The sequence below is a fragment of the Clinocottus analis genome, unplaced genomic scaffold (assembly GCF_023055335.1).
Source record: "Clinocottus analis isolate CAN_PGR_092001 unplaced genomic scaffold, fCliAna1.0.p SCAF_19, whole genome shotgun sequence".
Taxonomy (NCBI): domain Eukaryota; kingdom Metazoa; phylum Chordata; class Actinopteri; order Perciformes; family Cottidae; genus Clinocottus; species Clinocottus analis.
In genome coordinates, this window is record NW_027175920.1 from 478,086 (window position 1) to 502,523 (window position 24,438).

At 44.1% G+C, this 24,438-nt stretch overlaps 3 protein-coding genes across 6 annotated transcripts; all 3 read left to right on the top strand.

The window, feature by feature from the left end:
- The first annotated feature begins 443 nt into the window (after positions 1 to 443).
- ttll6 (tubulin tyrosine ligase-like family, member 6) lies at positions 444 to 12,216 on the top strand. Of its 3 annotated transcripts, XM_068582465.1 has the most exons (17): positions 444 to 648; positions 1,998 to 2,168; positions 4,358 to 4,509; positions 4,708 to 4,746; positions 5,461 to 5,579; positions 6,008 to 6,138; positions 6,203 to 6,359; positions 6,443 to 6,586; positions 7,185 to 7,270; positions 7,346 to 7,571; positions 8,381 to 8,559; positions 8,629 to 8,817; positions 9,196 to 9,334; positions 9,684 to 10,109; positions 10,250 to 10,318; positions 10,995 to 11,064; positions 11,769 to 12,216. In XM_068582465.1, exons 3-17 carry the CDS (start codon positions 4,365 to 4,367, stop codon positions 11,975 to 11,977), a joined length of 2,328 nt encoding a protein of 775 aa, XP_068438566.1. In that variant the 5' UTR covers positions 444 to 648; positions 1,998 to 2,168; positions 4,358 to 4,364; the 3' UTR covers positions 11,978 to 12,216. The 3 variants fall into 3 exon arrangements, with proteins under 3 accessions (XP_068438566.1, XP_068438567.1, XP_068438568.1); XM_068582466.1 differs by lacking the exons at positions 444 to 648; positions 1,998 to 2,168 and having other exon boundaries at positions 4,373 to 4,510; positions 4,706 to 4,746; XM_068582467.1 differs by lacking the exons at positions 444 to 648; positions 1,998 to 2,168; positions 4,358 to 4,509; positions 4,708 to 4,746 and having other exon boundaries at positions 5,566 to 5,693.
- A 5,499-nt stretch (positions 12,217 to 17,715) lies between these two features.
- On the top strand, positions 17,716 to 20,235 carry hoxb6b (homeobox B6b). 2 transcript variants are annotated; one of them, XM_068583632.1, is made up of 3 exons: positions 17,716 to 18,350; positions 19,344 to 19,376; positions 19,464 to 20,235. In XM_068583632.1, the coding sequence occupies exons 1-3, from the start codon at positions 17,894 to 17,896 to the stop codon at positions 19,736 to 19,738; spliced, it is 765 nt and encodes a 254-aa protein (XP_068439733.1). In that variant the 5' UTR covers positions 17,716 to 17,893; the 3' UTR covers positions 19,739 to 20,235. The 2 variants fall into 2 exon arrangements, with proteins under 2 accessions (XP_068439733.1, XP_068439734.1); XM_068583633.1 differs by lacking the exon at positions 19,344 to 19,376.
- Positions 20,236 to 20,818: 583 nt separating this feature from the next.
- On the top strand, positions 20,819 to 22,322 carry LOC137789822 (homeobox protein Hox-B5b). The gene is made up of 2 exons (XM_068583631.1): positions 20,819 to 21,568; positions 22,068 to 22,322. Exons 1-2 carry the CDS (start codon positions 20,926 to 20,928, stop codon positions 22,313 to 22,315), a joined length of 891 nt encoding a protein of 296 aa, XP_068439732.1. The 5' UTR covers positions 20,819 to 20,925; the 3' UTR covers positions 22,316 to 22,322.
- The last annotated feature ends 2,116 nt before the right edge of the window (positions 22,323 to 24,438 follow it).

The following is a 24,438-nucleotide window of genomic DNA, read 5'->3' on the forward strand; positions in this document are numbered from 1 at the left end:
AGGGAGCTAAATTCTTTTTGACATTGAACACATCCTATTCATTAAATATGTGAATATGTGTTATGATAATCCTTATAATAGCTGTAGGCTTTATTATAAGACACACTTAGATATTGATCAGTTTATTGATCAGAAATACAAACAAACAGTAAAACTCGATTATTGTTGTTTTTATTGTTTGTAATGTTTTATTCTGTCCATATATATTGTTTTTTATTATTTGTATTGTTTTATTCTAAACCTATATTTGTTGTTGTGCACCTTTCACCTCGGCAAATTCCTTGCATGTGCCACGTACTTTGGCAATTAATCGAATCTGATTCTGATTGAAGCTTGTGAACGCATCTTTTCTCATCGGTGAGCCTACAACCAATCAGATGCGATACCTCTCCCACCCCTGTCCTGTGATTGGCTAAACGCCCACCGGGCACGTTACCATCTGAAATGGGCTTCGCCGGGCGGGCGCACGCAAATGTTTACATTTCTCGGTTACGTGTCCACTGTACGTCGAGCCAAGAAAACGACAAAACAACAACAGCAACAACAACAACAACAACAACAACAACAACAACAACAACAGCAGCAGCAGCATAACAGAGGGCTGAGCGGTCGGTGTAACCGGACCGGTACCAAGAGGACACGCTCGCGGTAATGTTACGTTTTCTCGTCTCGCTCGTCGACCGTTAGCCTGGGAGAGACCAGCGTTCTGTTACTATAGCGACTCCCTATAGCAACCATATATAGGTCAGCGGGCAGCAGCCTCACGCAGGTAGAAAGTTCACTCTTTTCAACTCTTTATCATCTTGTTATATCAATAAAATGTGTGTTATTATGTCAGAAAGGCAACGAGAGACAAACTGTGAATACTACTGAGAAACCCGAAGCTTTGGGAACTGATATGAGAAGTTTTCTACAAGATTATATTTACGATTTGTTCACGTATACATTCATGACCTTTGACCCTCACAATGGTTCAGAGAAAATTAATTCACTTTTAATTGGAAGAAACCTCAGGGAGAGCATATTAAACACATTTAGTTTAAGTTAAGTTTAAAACGTCATCTTAATTAAATTCACAAAGCTGTTTTCAGAGGAAACGAAACGACAACACGTGTTGTTTATCAGTGCCTTTCTTTATTTAATAACACACAGAAGACACACTTTATTCACACGAGAGAAAGAGCGCATGAACTCCTCCTCCCGACCATTTATACCTCTATAAAAACACACCATCGTCACGTCAAACTAGGATTGCTCTGCTCTGTAATTGTAGGAGAGATCATGTTGCTTGTGTCGCACACACACACACACACACACACACACACACAGTTTAAATACCCTCATACACAGCCATGACATGTCAACAGAAAGGTAGATAAGTCGGTGTGTAAGGGTGTTTGATGTCAACTGATGATTTATTAACGTTGATTGATTGATTAATCTGGACAACTATTGTCATTCAGCCTCGTCCTATAATCTGATTGATACCCGATTGGCCGGCGTGACAACCGGGACACACCAGATACGGCGTCCCGTGCGTCTATACTTTCTTTTCTTCTGGCACCAACGTTTCCCCTTCGGCCCCCGTGCTTCATTTTTAATGTCTTCAATGGAAAGCTAAGCTTCAACCGAAGGTTCTCTATTTCAAGTTGGCGAACAAGATGGATGTCCTGCCTGTTCACACACACACACACACACACACACACACACACAAGTAGTACACACACCGCTTTTCAGCACAGATTTAAGTTGAACAACTCGGGGCGTTGATAAACAGCTCTCCTGTTTCAGGCGGTAGGTGTCGGGGTCCGTCCCTCTCCTCTCGCCCCCTGCTGAGGGCTCCTGCTCATCTTCTCTCCATCATGTCAGAGGGATCAGGTGTTTGTCCCCCCCATTTCCAATCGGTCACCAGATCCACCGCTGGGCCCGTCGCTTGAGTGTGTAAGTCAATCTGTACTGAGCCATCCTCATCTTACTCTCTCTTTTTTTTTTATCAGACTCCAAAGCCAGACGGTGGAGATGTGGCTCATTGGTGTGTCTACTGATGAGTGTGACAGCGTCTCTAAGGGCTCGTGAAACTAAGATTTGTGTGTGTGGAGACGTACGGACGGACCGGCGCAGCATCTTCCAACTCCTTCGTCCTCACAAATGTAGGCTTTGCAGTGCAGGTGAGTAGGAGACATTTCTCAAAGGAAGGCGCCAACTTCTTCGGTCCGCATTGGCGTTTCCAATATTTAGTTATTACTGTAATGAAAACCTAAATATATAATGACGTAGTATTTTATATCAACGAGGGCAGACTAAATATTAGATTCAATTCGACAAACTGCAGCCTGCAAAATGACCACAAAGTTAAATCACTCACCTCGAAGACAGAACATTATACTCATGAGGAACAGAGGATTTATTTTGTCGGTTTTAGCTTCAGGCGTCTAATAAATAAGCCACGACGTGTCGAGGGGATTACGATGTGGGCCGAAATAATTGATTTAAACAATCAATTAGTGAAGCGACAGCAGATCAGCTTGTGTTGGTTTTCCTAAACAACATGTAGCTATGGAAGCTTACAGAGCATGTGTGTACTAAGCCCTTATAATATGTCAATATGTGTTGCTTTTCTGTTTCATATTCAGATGTCAGACAAACATAGTAGTTTTAGGACTAGATGTTGGGATTTTGGAACATATTTGTGTTCGTACATTTATATAAATGTACTTTATAGTAAAGATAATTGTTAGTTGCGACATTAATTATGTGTGTTCACAGTAATAAGTGCTAATCAGGCTTTTTGGGGGTTTTATATAGAGAATTTAAAGCTTGGTCTTTTCTTTCATGTCATATTAATTAATCAGATAGTGACAACATCCTCAGCAACACGAGCTCTATGTCTAAAATGACGCGTGTATCCCTTTAAATGAACAGCTTGTTTCAGTGTTTAGTGCTCGTCCTTTGTTAGTTTGTGACACTGCACGGTTAGAGTCGTTGTTCCTGAGTCGACAGATAAACGGAGGTGTTGTTCGTACTTCTTGCTGCGTGAGGACAGAGGGAGGAACCTTGGAGAAATCCTCCTGCAGGACTGTAACCGTATCGGGCCCGAGGTCAGTGGGGCGTCTCGGCCCAGTGTGAAGCTCACGGTTTGGGAACAGGATTATCCAGATCGTTGGATCGGAATACGGCAACCCAGCACCGTGACCTCCCACAGTGCACCTGGGATGTCCCTCCTTGATGCCACCACGATCACGATCATTACCAGAGCGCTGACTTGACCTCACCTTCAACGCCACAAGACACCAGACGGGAGGCCTGCGCTGAGCAGTTGAGAAGCTGCCGGGACGGTTTCTGGCCAGCGAGCTCGGCTCAGAGCTGCAGACGGATATTAAACCTAAAGCAGTGGAACGAAAGCCGCCTAAACATTCCCATCAGCGACAAGCATACTTTGTGTTGAGCGAGCGCTAACCGTAAGCATGCAGATGTTAGCATTCAGCTAAAGCCGCTAGCGTGTGGACTGTATACCAATTAATACAAACGAAATGCTAATCATCAGTATACAAGAAAATCAACAATAACTATTTCAACATCATCCACAATTCATTTGATTTCTTATTTTGGGGGCAACTCCTCCATTTCATCTTTGCATTGCATTGTGGGAGAGTGGGATCCACTAACAGCTCATTAACAAATAAGCATAGATTTTTTTAATCGCTGACAGTCTTGCTCGTCTTATCGATGACGTCGGTGGATTCTCATGTTTTCCAGGGAGGTTCTGGGAAAGAAGGTCGTGAAAAGCGATACAAGGTCGTGACTGTATTTAGCTGAAGTACAGAACATGAGGAGGACTATTATCTTGGTAATTAGTGGTCACATTAACTCCCTTAATAAGACGGTGGCTGTTAATGGGAAATTTAAGAAGTGGACTTCTCACAAAAACCCATCAGGACATTGACCATCACACGAAGAGTGAAAAGAGTCGTATCAGCATATTGTTGAACTCACTGCCTACTCTTGCTGTTCCTTTTGGTGTTAATATCATAAAAAGCATTTTAAATGGATGTCCTGTTTGGCCCCGCTCTGTTTGTCGCCGTCCTGCCACAATAACTCTTGAATGTCGACGTGTGACAACGCGGCGACGGCCAGAGCACTCAGCTGATGAGAGAAATGGAAACGGAAACATGAGTCCATGCGTGCACTTACAGCTTGTTCTCTGTTCCGTTTGAATTGAGTTTCATTGTGAGGCCGTCGCAGCGGCCATTAAAAAACACACCGCGTGAAAGAGGAGACGCGTGTCAGAAATGGGTCCGTTTTTCCTCCACTGACTTATAAGCTCTTTTGCGTTTTCTTTCTGTTCGTGCACCTCCAGCATCAGGATGGGTCTGCCTGTGGACGCTCCGGACAGAAACCAAGAGGCACAAGACGACGAGCACCAGGGAGAGGGAGGAGAAAGCCCCGCCGAGGCCTACACCCTCAGCTCGCTGGCCACCAGCAGCAAGAAGAGGAAGAAAAGCAAGAGGAGGTACTTTACTGCTGGGTCTTCTTCCATTTGTGCTTTCCCTCTTCCGGTGCTTTGACGGCTACGACTGGAACGACTCCTTCTGGAGGCCTTCAGGTGTTAGTTTCCTCCCTCGACCTCGGGTGGAGGTAAGACGAGTGTGATGAGGCGTTGGCAAAGCAGATGTCTGTCCCTCTTTCTGTCTCTCTTCTCTTCCAGATGACTCTGGATCAACCTCACCAACTGCAAGTATGAAAGCGGTACGTTCCCTTATCACCTGTGTTTTAAATGACGCTCAGATTATGTACATCACTCCGCACCACTGCGGCTTCTCATAGTTTACTTCACAGACGTGAAAACAGAGACGATGTACTCCGTGGACCACCCTCGACTCCAAGGGAGAGACTTGATCTTGAGCGCCAAGATTTTTGACTTGAAACTGACATCAACAGAGAGAGATGTGTTGATGGAGATCTGCTTGCTTTAACAAAATCAATGAGACCTTACTTATTTATTTGGTACGGTCTGACTCGATTTAACCAAACGAGTCAGTTCATAATCAGCTGACTGAGAGGAAGCGGCAGCAGAGGGAGAGAGAGAGTGAGGGAGATTTCAATTATTTAATTTAGGTTTGGGCCCCCTTAATCCCATTGAAGGGACATTCTAATGCTATACAGAGATATATCTATATATATAATATTCTCGACAGTTGTGGCAACAGTTTGTGTGTCTTTCCTGATGCAACATGACAACGACCCCGTGTGCACAAAGCCACCTCCATTTAGAAACGCTTCTCCCAGTTTGGTTTAAACGATTTGAGCGTTGACCTCGACTGTCCGACGTCTCGTCGGTGTGTCCGCGTATCTTTGGCCGTGTACCTTACGTCAGCAGCTCCCAGATCAGCGCTGACACGCTGCTTACCCCCCCCCCCCGCGCGTTGACCAGACTCCTTGCTGTGTGTGTGTTGGTCTCAGTGCGCCGCGCCGCTCGCCGGTACGGCCTGAAGGAGGTGATGGAGGGCGACGACTGGACTCTGTTCTGGACCGACTGCTCCGTGTCTCTGGAGCGCGTGAAGGACATGAAGCGTTACCAGGTACTCCTGCAGCCTCACCCACGTGACTGAAGACTGATTATTAACCGGATCCATCTGCTCGTGGACGAGATGAACGGCGTCCGTCCGCTCTGTCAAACTGTAAAAGCCTCACGTGTAAGTTAAACGCCCTCGCAGCTCGATACCCCCCGACCCAGGGAAATAATAAAACATATACATTTCCATAGAGATTACGAGATTGCGTCATTTTCTCATTGCTCATAACGGCTTTTCGGCCGAGCGATCAATTTGTAATCTAATTGAGTAATTCGGTGCAGGAAGTAGCGGGCGGGTCGCGACCGGCGATTCCTCTCCGATGGAATGAGGACTGCCGGCGAGCTCGCGCATAAAAATACTTCACGATGATCCTCGCATGCCCACAGAGGCCCTGTCAACACGTGTGTGTGTGTGTGTTGTGTGTCTTTTTGCAGAAAATAAACCACTTCCCCGGGATGAGTGAGATCTGCCGCAAAGATCTGCTGGCGAGGAACATGAACCGCATGTTAAAGCTTTTCCCTAAAGACTACAACATCTTCCCCCGGACCTGGTGCCTTCCTGCAGAGTCAGTTTGAACCTTATTTAGTTTTCCTCCGTGTGTGTGTTAAGATACTAACTGTGCTTTGCAGTTACAGCGACTTCCAAGCTTACACCAGGGCCAAGAAAAGCAAGACGTACATCTGTAAGCCGGACACGGGCTGCCAAGGCAAAGGCATCGTCATCACCAGGTCCCTTAAGGACATTCAACCTGGAGAGCACATGATCTGCCAGGTTTACATCTCCAGGGTGAGGGTCTATTGATCCACACACACACACACTCACACACAAACTGGTTGGAGTTCACACGCGTGCTTCATTCTCCTCCTCAGCCTTTTATAATCGACGGCTACAAGTTCGACCTGCGTATCTACGTTCTGGTGACGTCGTGCGACCCGTTCAGCATATTCGTGTTCAAGGAGGGGCTGACTCGCTTCTGCACCACCAAGTACAACGAGCCGGCGCACGGCAACGTGGTGAGAGCTGTGTGTGTGTGTGTGTGTGTGTGTGTGTGTGTGTGTGTGTGTGTGTCTTCAGTCGGAAAGCGTTGCCCTAGAGAGTCAGACAGACACGATACAAAGTGCTCATGTGATCGTGTCGTCTCATCTGGACTCCTGTGGTTTCAGTGTTTTATGAAAGAGATAATTGGAAATAAGTCACAGTCAGACCTGCAATAAAATGACATCATGTAAGATTAAATCACAGCAGAGACACCTGTTTAAAAAGCTGCTCCTTCTTTTGTTATAATACTTTCATTATTCAGTTATTTTTCTTCTATAATCAGCGAATGACAATTTTCCCAAAACGCATGGAGACATTTTTTTAAATGTCTTTTTTACGTCCAAGCAACAGTTTGTATGTTGTTTATAAAATCATGTTGTTTTCAAAATCACAGAAGACACTCTCAATGAAGACGCTGAAACCAAGAAGAAGTTTCCATTTTAATTAAAAAAAAACATAATTTAATAATAAAATGGCTGCAGGTGTTTCTTCGGCCCTCGTCTCTCATGACAGAGGTTTTATTTCTGTCCCGTGTGTGATGTCTCCTCCTCCCTGGTCTCTCTCCTCCTCCAGGAGGACGTGTGCATGCATCTCACCAACTACTCCATCAACAAGAACAGCGAGAACTTCATCCGTGACGAGGACAGCGGCAGCAAGCGGTAACCGGCGCTCTGCCCGCGCTCGTGGTGTGGATCCCTCTCCCAAAACAACGGCGTGTTTGTTGCGTGTTCCAGGAAGCTGTCCACCCTCAACAAGCTGCTGGAGTCCAGCGGCTACGACACGGACGAGATGTGGAGCGGCATCGAGGACGTGATCATCAAGACCCTGATCTCCGCTCACCCGACCCTCAAGCACAACTACCACAGCTGCTTCCCCAACCACAGCACCGGCAGCGCCTGCTTCGAGATCCTGGGCTTCGACGTGCTGCTGGACCACCGGCTCAGGCCCTGGGTGCTGGAGGTGAGGGATGGGTGCAGATGGTCGACACCGGGTTCAGAATGGTTTGATTTACGACGTGTATTCATGCTTTCAAGCCCCACAGCGTCCGACAGAATGAAGCATCACCTGCGTCAGCTTGTGTGAGATATTCAGAGCCAACGCTCCAGATGTTTTATAGCTTCACACCATCATCCATCAGCTGGAAATATTCTACATCTTTACACATTTAAATATGTATGTGTAAATATATATGTATATTATATATGTATGTATATATATATATAAAGTGATTTATATATATTTATATATTTCAGAAGACGGGAAGATCGGCTTAATGTAAAAACGTTGAAAAGGAAAAATATATAATTATATATAAATAATTATATATATATATAGTTTTATATATATATATATATAATTATATATAACTATATATATATAGTTATATATATATATATATATATAAAACTATAGTTATATATTTATGTCAGAAGACAGGAAGATTGTCTCAATGTAAAAACGTTGAAAAAACGTTTAAAATATATATATTCGTCAACTTTTCCTCTGTCAGGGTTTAATATTTGAAGTTTCTAAATATTTGTAAATTATGGGGAAAAGAAAGTGTGTGTGAGCATCACCTGCGTCAGCTTGTGTGAGATATTCAGAGCCAACGCTTCAGGTGTTTTATAGCTTCACACCATCATCCATCAGCTGGAAATATTCTACATCTTTACACATCATTTAAATAAATGTCCCGTCTGTGTGTGTGTGTGTGTGTGTGTGTGTGTGTGTGTGTGTGTGTGTGTGTGTGTGTGTGTGTGTGTTTCCAGGTAAATCACTCCCCGAGTTTCACCACCGACTCGCAGCTGGACCGCGAGGTGAAGGACGCGCTGCTGTTCGACACGCTGGCGCTCATCAACCTGGCCGCCTGCGACCGCCGCAAGATCACCAAGGAGGAGCGGCGCCGGGTGAAGGACCGGCTGGAGCAGAACACCTCCAGGGAGGCCAGGTAGAGCAGCGAGTCATGTGACCCCTCCTCCCTCCTCCCCCCTCCTCACGGTCAGCGTGTGCGTTGCAGGACGGAGGAGCTGCGTCAGTGCCAGGCCGCCACGCTGCAGCAGATGCAGCGCTACGAGGCGCGGCACCTGGGCGGCTTCAGGAGGATCTACCCCCGAGACGGAGCCGACAAATACGACAAGTACTTCAAACACAGCAGCTCGCTCTTCCAGGAGACGGCGGCGTCCAAGGCCCGGGAGGAGTGCGCCAGGTAGAGGGAGAGAGAGAGAGGGGAGGGGGAGGGGGAGGGGGAGGTGAGCGGGGTTAGAGAGAGAGAGGGCTGAGGTAGAGGGAGGGAGGGAGAGGTCGGCTCAATGCAAAAATGTTTAAAAAACATAAAAGAAATATATATTCGTTAACTTTTCCTTGTATTTTGTGCCTCATTACATTTATATATATATGTATGTGTGTGTGTGTATATATATATATATATATATATATATATTTGTTTTATACTATTAGCATGTACCTCTTTTTTGTATTTTCATATAAATTGTTGCCTTGAGTTATTGTAATTCTGTGTGTGTGTGTGTGTGTGTGTGTGTGTGTGTGTGTGTGTGTGTGTGTGTGTGTGTGTGTGTGTGTTCAGGCACCAGCTGCAGGAGCTGCGCCTGAAGCAGGAGCAGAAGGAGAGGGAGCAGAGGGGACGCCGGAGGAAAGACCTGCAGGGGGAGACAGCGGGGGAGAGGGTCAAACCCCGAGGAGCGCCGCCGCAACCACCCAACCCGGTGAGGCCACGCCCCCTCGCCACAGACGCAGTGACCGCACGCGGCCACCAGAGGGAGCCGCCCTGCTTCTGCCTCCTGATGGATGCTTCACATGCTGGCTGACCCTCCCTCTGAGTGGATGGACCAGAGCCAATATAAATTAGCTGGAATCATATTCCTGCACATCTTCATATTCCCGCACATAACTCCTATTGGACGTCTCTCATTTCAAATTCAGATATTTCATTTTTCATGGCGCGAACACAAACAGTGTTATCGGCTCATTCTGCGACTGTAATTGCTAATTCAAGTATTATAAGCATCGCGAATGCAAATCCAAAAACAAATTGAATCAAATGTCTCTCCAAAGCTCCCTCCGCCCGGTGTGTCGACGGGTCCAGTAGCGGCAGAGGTCCAGGAGGAGGAGGAAGAGGAGGAGGAGGAGGAGGAAGAGGAAGAAGAGGAGGAGGAGGAGGAGGAGGAGGAGGAGGTAGACGACGACGACGAGGAGGAGCAGGAGCGAGAGCGGGTCGCCGGTCTCCTCCGGAGGAAGAAACTCCTGCACGACCTCGGGCTGGTGGACCAGATCCAGATGCTGCTGCAGGGCCTGACGGGAGGAGGAGCAGGAGGAGGGGGAGCAGGAGCAGGAGGAGCAGCAGGAGGAGGAGCAGCAGGAGGAGGAAAAGGAGGAGGAGGAGGAGGAGCAGCAGGAGCAGCAGGAGCAGCAGGAGCAGGAGGAGTCCCTCAGGCCGGCACCCTGCAGAGCAGACCGGCCACCCAGAGGCAGCACACCAAGGTGAGACCCGGTGACAGGAACCCTGTCCTCCTTCAAAGAAGCAGCCGGCGCTGACACAACAGGATTGTTTGTTTGTTTGTTTGTTTGTTGTCGTTAATAATTGCTTTTTGGTTTCTTCTGCATGTTTTTCTTCCATCCAGCTGAACTCTTTGACTTCGTTCCCTCAAAGAACAAAGCCGCCGTCGCTCTACTGTCAGACGCTGCAGCAGGTAGACACAGAACAGTTATTATATTACAGTATTATTAGTTATATTGCCCTGTGATGAACTGGCGACCTGTCCAGGGTGTACGCTGCCTTCGCCCTTGACAGCTGGGATCGGCTCCAGCGCCCCGCGACCCTAATGAGGATAAGCGGTTAAGATAATGGATGGATGGATGGATAGTTATATTGCAGTTAATATTTTATTATATTGCTGTAGAAATCCATACAGAAACGTGTACTGGCCCTTTTTAGAAATACAAATGTGTGTAAAAATAATCAATACAGATTCATATTTATTTCCCGTAAATGTAAATAAAAATCCTTTTTTTAATTTATTTTTTTTACAGTTTTTACAAAAACTAATGGTTATTTTATTCACTAATCAATTTAACAATTCATTTTTTTCCCTATAAAATGTTAATGATTAGTGATAAAAAGTCCATTCATGTCGTCGGTTCGGTTGTTTCTTCTGATCAAAAGTCCCAAAAAAGCTAAAAAACATTCAATTTACTGTCGTATAGGAAAGAAAAGCAGCAGATTCACACGTTTGAGGACCGGAGAGAGAATATTTTGTCATAATTACTTTTAAAATGAAGCGATTAATCGACTTAATGAATCGACAAATAACTTTCAAGCGCTCGTGAAACCAGGAAGTAGAATAAACGTCTGGGCTGTGTCTGCAGGCCTTCCAGCCGCGCCTGCAGAGGCCCCCAATGGACCCCGAGGGCCACGCCCAGAGGACTCACTGGCCAGGTAAACACACCTCTACACACAGCTCAGGTATACACACCTCTACACACAGCTCAGGTATACACACCTCTACACACAGCTCAGGTATACACACCTCTACACACAGCTCAGGTAAACACACCTCTACACACAGCTCAGGTATACACACCTCTACACACAGCTCACAGCTCAGGCCTGTTTGACCTTTTTCTTGTGTATATTTGACTAAAAATGTCTTAAATGTCGTGTTCTATGATAAAAAAAATGGAGGAAACAAAACTGCAGCGTGTTTTGAAAATGTTTTCTTTATTTATTGCAAAACTCAGACAGTAAAAAGTAAAAGCTTAACCCTTTGACCTCTTTCTTGTTCTTCTTCTTCTTCTTCTTCTTCTTCTTCTTCTTCTTCTTCTTCTCACACCTGTTACACTTTTACTAACATCATTAAACTTTAATAATTAGTGTGAATTCTTACTTTAGACATAAAATGTGTATCATTCATATTACTGCACATAATTTTGTTGCCATTTTAAATTAAATCAAACAGGCTGGACCCACATTTTTAAACAATTAAAAGGATATTTTTGGGCATTTAGTGTATTTTTTGATGTCTGTTGATATTTCGTCTTCTCCCTCGTGATGAACACAGCTGCCATCTTTAAACAAACAGTATAAATCCTCCCGCTCGATGTCCGTGAGTCTGGTTTTCAGGCGTCTTGTCTCGCCTCCAGGCGTCCCGTCCCGCCCCGCCATCCCCGTCCTGAGCTCCGGGCCCAGAGGAGCCCCGCGCTGCACCTACTGGCCCCGCGACCCCGCGGCCCTGGACGGCCTGCTGGTCATCTCCACGCCGGCCCCTCTGCTCAGGAGGACCGGCTTCTCCCACGTCGTCCGCAACTCGTCTCGCGAAGCCGCACAGCAGCAGACCAGTAAAGACCAGTAAAGACCAGTAAAGACCAGTAAAGACCGGCTAGGAGCCGGGTCACAGACTCACAGCAGGCCTGGAGGTGGAGAAGCTTCAAGAAAACACACCGTGCCTGTTGGATAATCTCACGTCTTGTATCTGGACTCCTGCCGTTTGCCACTTTAAACCTGCGGCAGGAAACACTTTGTGGATGTTTCTCTGCAGGATGAAGCATCTAGAAGCTTGGTGCCAAAATAAAAGCAGAACGTCTTATTGAACAGCTCATGGTGTGATGCAGGAAAACAAATGACCTCACTGAATACTGATATGAATATGAAAGTGTTATTAGTTCAGATTAAAACCCCTTTATGTGAAGAGAAGTGGAGGAATATTACAAAATAAAGGCATTCAGCCTCTTTTCTAAAAGAAATATAAAAGATTTTAAAACCTTGAAGTCAAGGTTTGATTTTTTTTTCACTAAATAAATATATATATATTTTTAAAAGATGTGCTTTAGTTTCATTTTTTATGTTTTTAATTATTACATTTTCCATTAAAAAAAGATTCAATGGCTTTTTAAATTTTTATTTTATGCTTGCATATTTACAACCATATATATATGTTTATATACATACATACATATATGCATATGTATATATAATTTAATTTAATATTTTGTTATAGGTTGCATTTTTATTTTATTATCATGATGTTGTTCATATCTAATTAAAGTTAATAATTCTTCTTGTAAAATAAGTTCACTGGTTTAAGCCATAAAGTTTTACAGCATCTCTGCATTCGGTTTCTTTTGTTTTGAAAAAAAACAAAACAACTCGAGCTGATCCTGTAATATAAAGTGTTTAGTAAAGATAGAAAAGATCATTTATAACTGTTCATAATAATAATAATTACATTAAATTGAAGAGAAAAATCTAAAACGTAAATTTATCTACTGATATGAATCGAAAGAGATTTAATTAAACATGTTTTAGTCAGAAAGGTCTTTTTATTTTTACTGCCATAATAATAAATAATACACAAACTTTATTTTGAACTTATTTTAATCCCAAAAGAAACATTTGAGAAGAAACGGCCGTCACTTCGTTTGAGTTTCTCCTTGAAAGCAAAAGAAATGAATGTTTATGGTTTTATTGCGTCTATTAAAGTTTGTTGGTAGAAACCAGCAAATGTCAACTGAAAAAGAGCATTTTAAACAAAACAAAACGGAAATAATACAATTAGAAACAATAGCAAGAAGAGGAAACTCGTGTTTTAACGAATGGCTGCATCACCTTAACACGGGAGGTTAATTAATGTCGTCATGATAATCTTATTAGAAAAATTGTCAAAGAATGTCCCGTTTAGAGTTAATTTAATTTTTTTGTGTGACCTTTTTTTGTTGCTTGGAACTCTTTTACTTAAGCAGAAAATAATGATTCTTTAGGTGTGAATCGTGACGTTACAGGCCAGATAACGTTTCGGATCGACGGCCAGATAATCTAATAATCTCAGTTTAAAGATGAAATAACTGCATAACACTGCTGTGTGTTTAGAGAACAATAAGAAGCTGCAGCTTCTCCTCTCCTGTGCACATTCATTCAGGGAGTTGATGTTTGCTCTTCAGGTGGTTACAACGTCGAGTGGAAAGATGTTGATTTTAATTAATTCATTATTAGTGATCGATCCAGTTTCCTTTAGTGTGAACACTCCACATGCACGAACACAACCAGTTCGAAATGTTCATTTTTTATAGTCTATTAAAATCCCCAAAGTCCATCTTAAGGACACGAGGTCATACAACATGCATAACAATACAGTAAACAGACTCAACGGCTTTTGGATCGCGCATGCGCTGTTGGTCGTAAGAGGGACCGAGTTGTAAAACATGAACATGTGTATGACCTTTTGCATTCAAACCACACAACAATGATGAGTGAATATGATTAATAAACACTGGGGAGATGGAACAATAGCAGACTTCATCTTTTCTTCAAGACTTTTCTGTTTGCTGTTGCTGCATCTCAATATACTGCATTTCATTTCTCAACTTTTCGCCATTTTTTATTTTCGCTTTTTTTCTTATTATTTTTGACTGTTGCATTATTGTTGTGTTAACTTGTTTTTAAATCCTGTTTTCTTCTGCATCATGTTTTAATGCTTTTAAATGGTTTTAAGTTTGCCTCTTAAGTTGTTGACCTTCATGATAAAATGTATTATAAATTGATCTTATGCCATATACATGGTTTATAATGTATGTGAGTAGATATTATAGATATACAGATTATATAGAGTAGAAATATAATATATTCTCGGAGCGTATATATTATATATAATGATTATATATAATAAATATAATTTATATATAGGTTATACATTTAAAAAGTCTTGTATTTAAGCTGCACCTACACGCTGAATCCCCCGCATATTGTCCAGAATCTAACACCTGATGTCAGCGGGAGAAACTGAGTATTTTGGTGGAGGAAAGAACCCGGAAGTGTGCACGTGACGGTGTAGCTGCGCTAGCATTAGCTCGCTTTAGCACCGCGTCTGCCAAGAAAACAACGACATTTATCTTATTGTTTTTTTTGTATATATATTTATTTATTGTTGCTGTTTTTTTAGTTGAAATTACGCTAGAAAACGGAATAAATATGGCCTCAAATGAATCTGTGATAATTTAAAGAAGTGTATACTCTGGCACCGTGACGTTTGAAGACAACCTGAAAGGAAAGAGTATAAATGCCGCCCCACAATTCCTTGCGGCGCTCGTGACCGACACACGCAGATCATGTATAAAAGAAATACCCCAAAACATCTTGTGAATGGACCACAAAACGTATGAAACAAAGATGGCGACGTCTAAAAGAACAAAAAACACGGCTGCTGTTTATGAGAATTTACAACTTTGCCATGAAAGTTTAACGACTCTCTCGGCTCCCTGATTGGCTGCCGGTGGTCACGTGGGCCGCAGCAATGGGAACTTATTTCCCATGAGGTTTTATTGCAGCTGCTGGGGTTGTGTGTTTTTGTGTCTCCCCTCAGCTCACTCACTTAACACCATAACACAACCCTGTTTGTTTCCTCCTCTTCACTCTTATGCAACACGCAGTGTTGTTGTGCGTCATTATTTATTTATTTTTAACGTCTTAAAAAAAAGAAGAGGGAGATGGAGATGGTCCGCGCGCGAGGCTTCTTCACTGTGTGCGCGCGCCATGCTCTGGCTTTTTGTAGCTTTATGTTGTGTTCGTGGAAATGAAGGATCACCACACTCCTGGACGAAGGGATTACTTTCATGACATCACTGGAAGAAAGTGGGGGAATTGTTGTTGGTTTTTTTTGGGAGGAGGGAGGGAGGAAAAGGAGGCGCGAGGAGTCTCACCCGCAGGAAGATGATGGATTATCCACAAAGGTAAGGGCTCCATGTTTCTGCCGCTGCGCGTTTACACTCCGCAAAGAGGAAGAGCACTGCAAGAAATAGAAATTATAAACAAAGCATCTTCATCATCTTCATCGTCATTTATGTTTGTTTGCGTGTGTTTTCTTCGTGATCTTCACCACCAGGATGCTGTGTGTTTAGAGACGCGCTGCAGCGACGCACAACCCGCAATATGTGCGAGAGACACCCCAACATGTCGCAGGTTGGAGGCCTTTAATGAGAGGAAGGTATCAGGAGGGTTTCGGCTCGACTTTGGTGATGATGGCGGTGATGATGATAATTATGATGATGATGATGATGGTGGACATACAGGCCCCATGTTACGCTGAGACCTGCTTTCCTTTAAATATCTGTTTAAATATCTGCATCTATATCCACATTTTACTCTCCTGAGATACATAATTATATTATATGTTATTGTTTTATTGTTGTTTCATTGCTTTGTTGGTCAGAAACGTGTCCGCGGCTTCAGGTTGATGAAGCGCCGCCTCGAGCTGCTTTTCCTCTTTCTTTCTTTCAAAAAAAATCAATCAAATGTTGTTTAACTTTGAACAAATATTTGTTCTAAATGTGGCTTATTTGTGATTTTTGCCCCAAAAAACATGAAGCCAATATTAAGGGAGTTGCAGGTTGTGTTTCTGGCGCATCTGCATCTTCTAAGAGCTTTTATAGGATCACGTGATCTGTGAGATTATGCTTTTGTCTTAAACATAACTTCATTTTTATGATCTGAGGGTTTGTTGGTTTATTCTTCTCTCGTCCAGCAGCTGACCGGCTGCGGCCTGTTGGCGCCATGAAGCCAAACATCCAGACCTTTTGGGTTAAAAGATTTAAATCTAAACGGATATGATCAATAAATAATCTAGAGCTCATATCTGAAATAAAGACGATGACGTAAAAAAGGGTTTATTCATTCTGCTATCAGCTAATATATTTACATTAATTCCTTCCACGTGTTGTGCGTTTCATCCTGTACATTATTCTAACAATAACTTGCCTTATTTCGTTATTTTGTATTAATCCTCTATTTAATATGGGGCGTTTCCCAAAAGCGAAAGCTAATTAAAATGTTAAAATGTGTCTTTATGGGATTCAAACAATCATAAAAAATAAATAATAACACTTCATTTAAGAAATGCACCTATTTTGCTGCAAGAAAATGCAGTAAAATCATATAATTATTGTATTATTTACTATATTAACTATAAAATGGGCTTTAACTGCATGATCTAACATTCATATTTGAAGGTTATTAATAATAATAAGCATCTAATACTACCTAATTGATACACAATGGGCATACTATTCATAGTTACACCGTTAATTAACGTTGTAATAATACTAATAGTTGACATTAACGTGACTTCATTATTGACTTCATTATTTCTAAAAGCAGTTATTGAAAAGTGATTTATTGCTCACATGTTTATACTCACAGCTGTTTGTGTTTGTTAAATGAGGAACTAGTTCCTCTTGATCACGGTGGTGAAGATGGTGACGATGATGAAGGTGATGATCTGTGCAGGCGCGTGTCCTCCCGCGTGCCCTCTGCGCGTCTCCGCGCGTCTCACCGCGTCCGGAACCTTTTCAAAGGAGTGAAAACACCAACGAGTCACATCCAGGATCCATTTGGATGAATTGATAAACTCATTGTGAGCAATGCTGGCGGCGTTTTAATAACAATGTGTTTAGTGGTTATTAAAATATTTAACAAGGTGGAAGTGAAGGTTAGAGAGAGAGAGAGAGAGAGAGAGAGAGAGAAAGAGAGAGAGAGAGAGAGAGAGAGAGAGAGAGAGAGAGAGAGAGAGAGAGAGAGAGAGAGAGAGAGAGAGAGCGCAGCCGTTTGTGCGTAAATGAAAATAATGCGCAAAGTGTTTGGCATTTCATTGCGATGTTTTTTGTTTCTTTTTGCAGTGTGTGTGTGTGTGTGTGTGTGTGTGTGTGTGTGTGTGTGTGTGTGTGTGTGTGTGTGTATGTGCTTGAGAGAGAGGGGGAATGCGATTGTGCACGCGCGCTTGTTTATGGCGGAGGGGGAGAAGTCCGTCTGCTTTATTGGACTGTATTTGCATAAAACGAAAAGTTATGACACGAACAGTTGCTCTGCGTGTAGCATGTTGTTGTTGTTTGTTTTTAGTGGATGTGTGTGTGTTCCTGCGAGTCGCAGTGTGTCTCTTTATAGCTGTGTGTGTGTGCACGCGCCTGTGAGCGTGCGTAAAGACCGACAGGCTCGAGCGCTTCATTTCGATTCACCGGGGACCCCCGCGCGCAACAAGAGCCCCCCACGGGTGCAATAGTGCAAGCGCAGACAGGCGCTGATTGGCCAGAGCTCGGTCACGTGGTCCACTTCCCCTCTGTGTTCAGCAGCACCTCGCAGCCCCCCCTCCTTCCCTCCATCCCCCCCTCCCCTCCCTCCTCTCAGCAAAAACCAAATCTCGGATAAAGTAATGGCAAAACCACTTGGACTATAAAAGACAACAAATCATATTCCTCCGGAGTACATACACCCCGTTGTCCACCCAATGAGTTCCTATTTTGTAAACTCAACTTTTCCCGTGTCTCTACCGGGAGGACAGGACTCTCTCCTGGGTCAGATACCGTTATATTCCTCGGGATACACCGAATCGTTAAGACACTACTCCAGCGCGGCCACATATGGAGCGGCCAGCATGCAGGACAAGGTCTACCCGGCGTCCTACTACCAGCAGACGGGCGCGGCGGCGGCCGCGGCCATCTACGGGAGGGCCGGCGGCGGCGGCGGCGGCGGCGGCGCGCCCTGCGACTACAACCCGGTCGGGACTTTCTACAAGGACGCGGATGGCTCGTGCGCCTTCTCGAGCCGCGACGAGCCGCCGCTGTTCGTCGCGCAGCAGGAGCAGCGCAAGGCGGAGTGCGCGGAGCAGCCCGGCGGCATCCTGGACGACAAGTCCTCCACGCTCATCTACCCGTGGATGCAGCGGATGAACGCCTGCTCCGCCGGTGAGTTACACCGCGACCGACGGTGCTTTTTGTGCTTTTGCCTGGAGGTGAAAGACAACACCTCCGGCGTGATGGAGTGAGTGCGTCCTGAGCCGCGCGGCGGAGCTGCCTGTCAGCTGCGGGAGAGAGAGGGAGAGAGGGAGGGATGGATGGAGGGATGGAGGGGGAGAGAGAGAGAGAGAGAGCATGGACCCCAAAACACTGGAACAATTAACGCGAAAAAGTTTGAGATTATTGTGACTGAGAGGAGCTCCACGCGCCTTCGGGGCTTTGGATGAGACATCATCATCACATACATCCGCGTGCACACACACGCACACAGACATGCACACGCGCACACGCACGCACACACACACACACACACACACACACGCAGACTTGGCCTACATCACCGTGAGCTCCAACTTAAAGCTTTTATCACTTCTTCGGAATGGGCCTTTTTCTTCGTTTTAAAAGGACACTAAATATCACAGAAACACCTCCAGCAGCGGATAAATATCCACATTTAAAATATAAAAATCACAGTAAATCTCCAAAGTGAGCTTTGTTCATTGCTGTGTAGTGTGACTGTACATCCTCACTGTGTGTTATAGAACAATATCCTGCTGTCACGCACCACCAGAGCACTTTTACGCACCACACATCCCACTGTAGCCTGTTAACGACTTCATTTAGGAGACTTTTTTTTATAATAAAATACACGTAAAAGTCAATATAAACTCAGAGATATACATGATAATCATGATAAAGATGTATTATAAGAACATATTGTGATATTTTAGAATAGGTATGTATTTTTTAAACGAATATTGACATTGAGTGCCACTGACGTACCTTCAGAAAGAGGCAGAAAATAAAAGAATATACATACAGTTAACTGCTGTATCATAATGTACTACTTTATACACAATCTGCTAATATAAGTGAATGTTTTAAGACTGTGATTTGGAGTTGAAATACACCAAAACATCTGAACTTTATTGTATTTTTCAGACACACCACTACAGATTTCGAGTGCACTCTCAGGTAGATTGTTTCCTCTACAAAACATTTAAATTATGAATCCAGGAATGTAACTAATTGTTATTAAATTTGCTTTGTTTCCCCCTAAAGGTCCATTCGGCAACAGCGGGCGCAGGGGCCGGCAGACCTACACCCGCTACCAGACCCTGGAGCTGGAGAAGGAGTTCCACTTCAACCGCTACCTGACCAGGAGGCGCCGGATAGAGATCTCTCACGCGCTCTGCCTCACGGAGAGACAGATCAAGATCTGGTTCCAGAACCGCAGGATGAAGTGGAAAAAGGAGAACAAGCTCCTGAACCCTTCAAAGACAGCCGAGGAGGAGGAGGAGGAGCAGCAGCAGCAGCAGGCGGAGAAAAAGAGCTAAAAGAAAAAGGACACTGAAGGAAAAAGGCATGCGCGTAATGTGTGTGTGTGCCAAAAATAAAAAAAGAATGTAATATTTCTCTGTAGATAAAGTGCTGCGAACCCCATCAGTGTCTGCACGGTGCTCATGTCTGCTTTAGGTAGCACTGCTCCTCCTGTCTGTCTCGTGCTCGTGTCTTTATTTAGAGGACTGTGCAAAAAAAAAAAAAAAAAAAACACACAAAAAAAAAATCCTCCAAAATGTAAATAATTTTTAGTGCTTAGTTTTTGGACAATGTCGTGACCTCCTCGTGCCCGTGAAGGCCTCCTGAGTTTCTCTGTGTCCTCACGTCGTGGTGTTTAGTTGTGTACTCGTTGTCTTCGACACACACACACACACACACACATCTGTACAAGACCACGAAGTGTTTTACATGTTATTTATTGTTGCTCACCTCGTGCGCAATGCACATCTGGATACACATCGTGTGCAATATTTTGTTTAGGAAAATTGTACATAGGGAAAAATAAAGGCTTTTTTTTTGGATGTATATTGGAAGAACTTGTGGCGTCATTTGTGCTCGAGGGTTTGGGGGGAAGAAAAAAAACTATTATTATCATGATTGTAAGTGTTATTATTATAAGGTGCTGCTTCTGGAGTCACAATAAAACAATAAAAGAAGCCCGTAGACATTCACATAAAAGCTGCGCGTGACCATTAAACTCCTCTGCAGCCTGACAGCGCGCGCTGAAACGTCTCTGTTATGTTACCTGAGACTTCTTTTTGTGTGGCCTGGTGTGATCAGCGCGATGCATGAGATGATGGATGGCTCTTGGGGAGGGAGAAGGGGAAGGGGGGGAGGCAGAAAAGGCGATGCCCTCTCTGTCCGCCAGATGGCGCTCTCTGCCCGCGCGGGGCTCTCGCGCGCGCAGCGGGGAGGCACCATTGACTGGAGCCTAACGACCATTATTTCGTCATCATTTGTAACCATGGAGCATGAATTACCTCTTGAAGTCATCAGTGAGGATTTACGACTGGTCAACAAAGGCACGTGATTCCGGAACGCTCTCCCATATTTGGCCGCATACCTGGCAAAGTACAGTAGGGGCTTCATTGCTTATAATTCATGATTGCGTCCATAAATCGTGCAAGCACACAGGATTATAGCGACAAAGATCTACAAATCGAGGCTTTAAAAATCCAAGCAAATGAGCTCTTACTTTGTAAACTCGTTCTCAGGGCGCTATCCAAATGGCTCCGACTATCAGTTACTAAATTATGGGACTAACGGCGCTGTGAGCGGCTCCTTCAGAGACCCTGGCACCATGCACTCCGGGTCCTTCGGCTACAACTACAATGGCATGGACCTAACGGTGAACCGCGCCAACAACGGCGGCCACTTCGGGGCCGTGAGGGAGGACGCCCGGGGATTCGCGCCGGACGCGCGCTACCGGCAGACGCCCAACTGCTCGCTCGCGTCCCCGGACCCGGTGGCGCCGTCGTGCGCCACGGCCAGCCACGAGCCGCAGGAACTAAAGAGCCCCTCTCCTCCCTCTGACCGGGGCTCGACCTCGAGCGGCAACAATCTCAACAAAAACAACAACAACAGCGGCGGTGGCGGCGGCGGCAGCGGCGCGCATTTCACGGAGATAGAGGACTCCACCGGCGCCTCCGAGACCGAGGAGAGCGCGCACGGCAGCGGCGGCGGCGGCGGCGGCGGCTCCGGCTCGGCACCCCGGGCGCAGCAGCAGCACCACCAGGACCCCAGCGCCGCCTCCTCCACTCCCTCTTCAAATGATTGCCAATCGCCGCAAATATTCCCCTGGATGCGGAAACTGCACATAAGCCATGGTATATTCACCCCTCTAATAATATTTAGTTTGGACGGATGTCACGCTTTATGGACGGCGCGTCATAAATCTGTCAAAGTGTTTGCATGAGTGAGCGGCTCGGTGTGGATGGGGGAGAAAGACACACGCAGGGAGGAGAAGAAGGGAGGCAGGAGGGTTGTGTTCGGGTTAAGATGCAGATGCAGAGATTGTGGATCCTTTAAATGTGAGCCAGCTGGTTTTATTTGGGAGTTTAAGATTAGAAAGAACCGTGTGTGTGTGTGTGCGTGTGTGTGTGTGTGTGTGTGAGAGAGAGAGAGTGTGTGTCGCATGCTTCCTGCATCCTCTCATGCTGTGTGACCTCTTCATCTGTGCGTCCTCGCGCTGTGTGTGTGTATAAAGTGTAGCTGCATAGTGCAAACTATCGTATTGTTGTTCTTGTTGTTGTTCAGTGCAGTTGCTATTTTGTTATTCTTCTGTAAAATACATAAATAAATACATCTATATATATATTGTTGTAGATATGACTGGACCGGATGGGAAAAGGGCCCGAACCGCGTACACCCGGTACCAGACGCTAGAGCTGGAGAAAGAGTTTCACTTCAATAGGTACCTGACCAGGAGGAGGAGGATAGAGATAGCGCACGCGCTGTGCCTCTCCGAGAGACAGATCAAAATATGGTTTCAGAACCGCAGGATGAAGTGGAAGAAGGACAATAAGCTGAAGAGCATGAGTCTGGTGACGGGAGGCAGCGCCTTCCACAACTGAAGCACTTCTTAGTTGTTGGTTTTTTTTTGTGGGGTGGATGGAGGGGGAGGACGGGAGGGGGGAGAGTAAAATAATAATAATTTAAAAAAGGAGTTCTGTAAAGCTATAACGCAGCACTGCAGCATGTTATTGTGATAGAAAAATAAGTATTCTTCAAAAAAAGGTCTTCAAGAAAAAGAAAATACAAAAAAAAATGCCATTTTTAGTTCCCTGTCGTTGTGCATTGATAGCTTAGATGTCCTATTGGGAAACAAGATGTACATATTATTATTATTATTGGGGTATTATTGTCCATGCTTTTTTGCTCTCTCTCTCCCTCTCTCTCTTCCTCTCGTGAAGGTGTTTCAACTTGAGCTCTTTATCGTGACTTCTTTGACGGTCTAACAGGAGTAAAATTCATTGTACAGTTAAAAAAAAAACTAAAAAAACACACAACAAAAAAACACACAACCATATGCTGCTCTTCATTGAATGTAAAGCGAATGTTTCCCGGCATTCAGCGCGCTTTAGTGTCAGTCCCACTGCTCTTCCTCCTCATGGGTATCTTGTGTCCAGAGCCAGAAAAGTCCAAAAGCGAATGTGTAGCTTTTAGGATATTTTGTGCAAACTATTATTATTATTATTATAATTAATATTGTTTAGGATAATTATGAGCAATGCAAGTGTACTCAACCTGTCAATGTGATGAATTCTTAGTGCAAAGGGTTATTATTCTGTGGTTATAGGCAGTGATGTGAGCTTTTTTTCTTTCGCCAATAAGCTTTTTGTATTTGTGAGTGAACTCATAGCGCTTGAACAAAAAAAATAAAAGTTTCTCTCAATTGCTCTGAACGAGTCTGGACTTGTTGTCAGTTAAAAGTCAGTTTCTTGTTGGTGTTTTATTCTTTGCTTCAACTCTCTCAATGATCAACTTCTTATAAATTATATATATATATTTAGTCCGAGTGTCACGTGGACGTGAGAGATTGTGTTGTTGTTGTTTTGGTCTCTGCAGCAGCTTAAGACACAAAAGCGACGGAGATAAACGACACAAAAACTTTTGCAAACTTACCTCCGTGTGTGTGTCCGGCTGCAGCGGGACGCGCGTGGGAACATGGTGATGTAATCCACTAAAGAAGAAGAAAGAGAAGAAGAGGAAGAAGAAGAAGAAGAGTGTGTTTAGCTTAAAGGTGTAAAGGCAATGCTGAAGTTGGTTTAAAAAAAAAAGCCCTTACCAAAGATTGTGTAGGCCAACACTATAGTGACTGAGGAAAGTCACGTGACGTCCATAAAGTTGGTTTTATGGTTTTGGGGAGTAGACAATGTTCAATATAATTCACAAGCTTGAATGAAAGTGACGGCTTAACTGCTGGAAGGAAGTGATGTCCACTGGTGTTGGTTAGTTTAAGCTTCTGGGAAATTATGACGAAAAAACAACAACAACCTGTCTTTGTATTAAAAAAGTAGGATTTTTTATTTCAAAATGTGAGATTTATTTTTAAAAAATGTGGTTGCATTTTAGGAAAAAAACTATTTTTGTTTACACTCCTACAAATTGACATAAAATACATATTTTATTTCACATTTCTACCCGCAGAAAACTGCAATTATTTTACTTTTTAAATGTTTTGCTAAAATCCCCAAAATGATTCTGATTGGAGGAAAATAAAAAGGCCTCAATTTCTGCTCAGCAACTTTCTCATATTCAACATGTAAAAACACACATACGTGCTTTAATTTGCTAAAATATGTCGCTGATGAAAGAAGAATATTCTCATCATTTGATTTAAAAATTAAACTGGAGGCTTTTTTAAGCAGCTCGACGTCCATCGACCTTGATGGTGCTTCATCCGCCGGGAGGAGTCACCGAGCGGCCAAAGGTGAAGCCTCGGACACCCGCAGCTTCTCCACGAAGCCACCAGCTCCCACGCGGCCTCACGCGTCTGCCTGTAATAAAACATAAAGACATTACCTCCAGGAAACCAAATGCAATATTTTCGAAGTCTTTTCAAACTCATTTCAGGAATAAAGAAGATAAAAAATTGGATAAAAAAAAAAAGAAAAAGAAAAGATAAAGTTAAAACCAGTGGTGTGCTATATGGGTCCCAGACATTTTCCTCATATTCATAACTATTAAGTGGCAA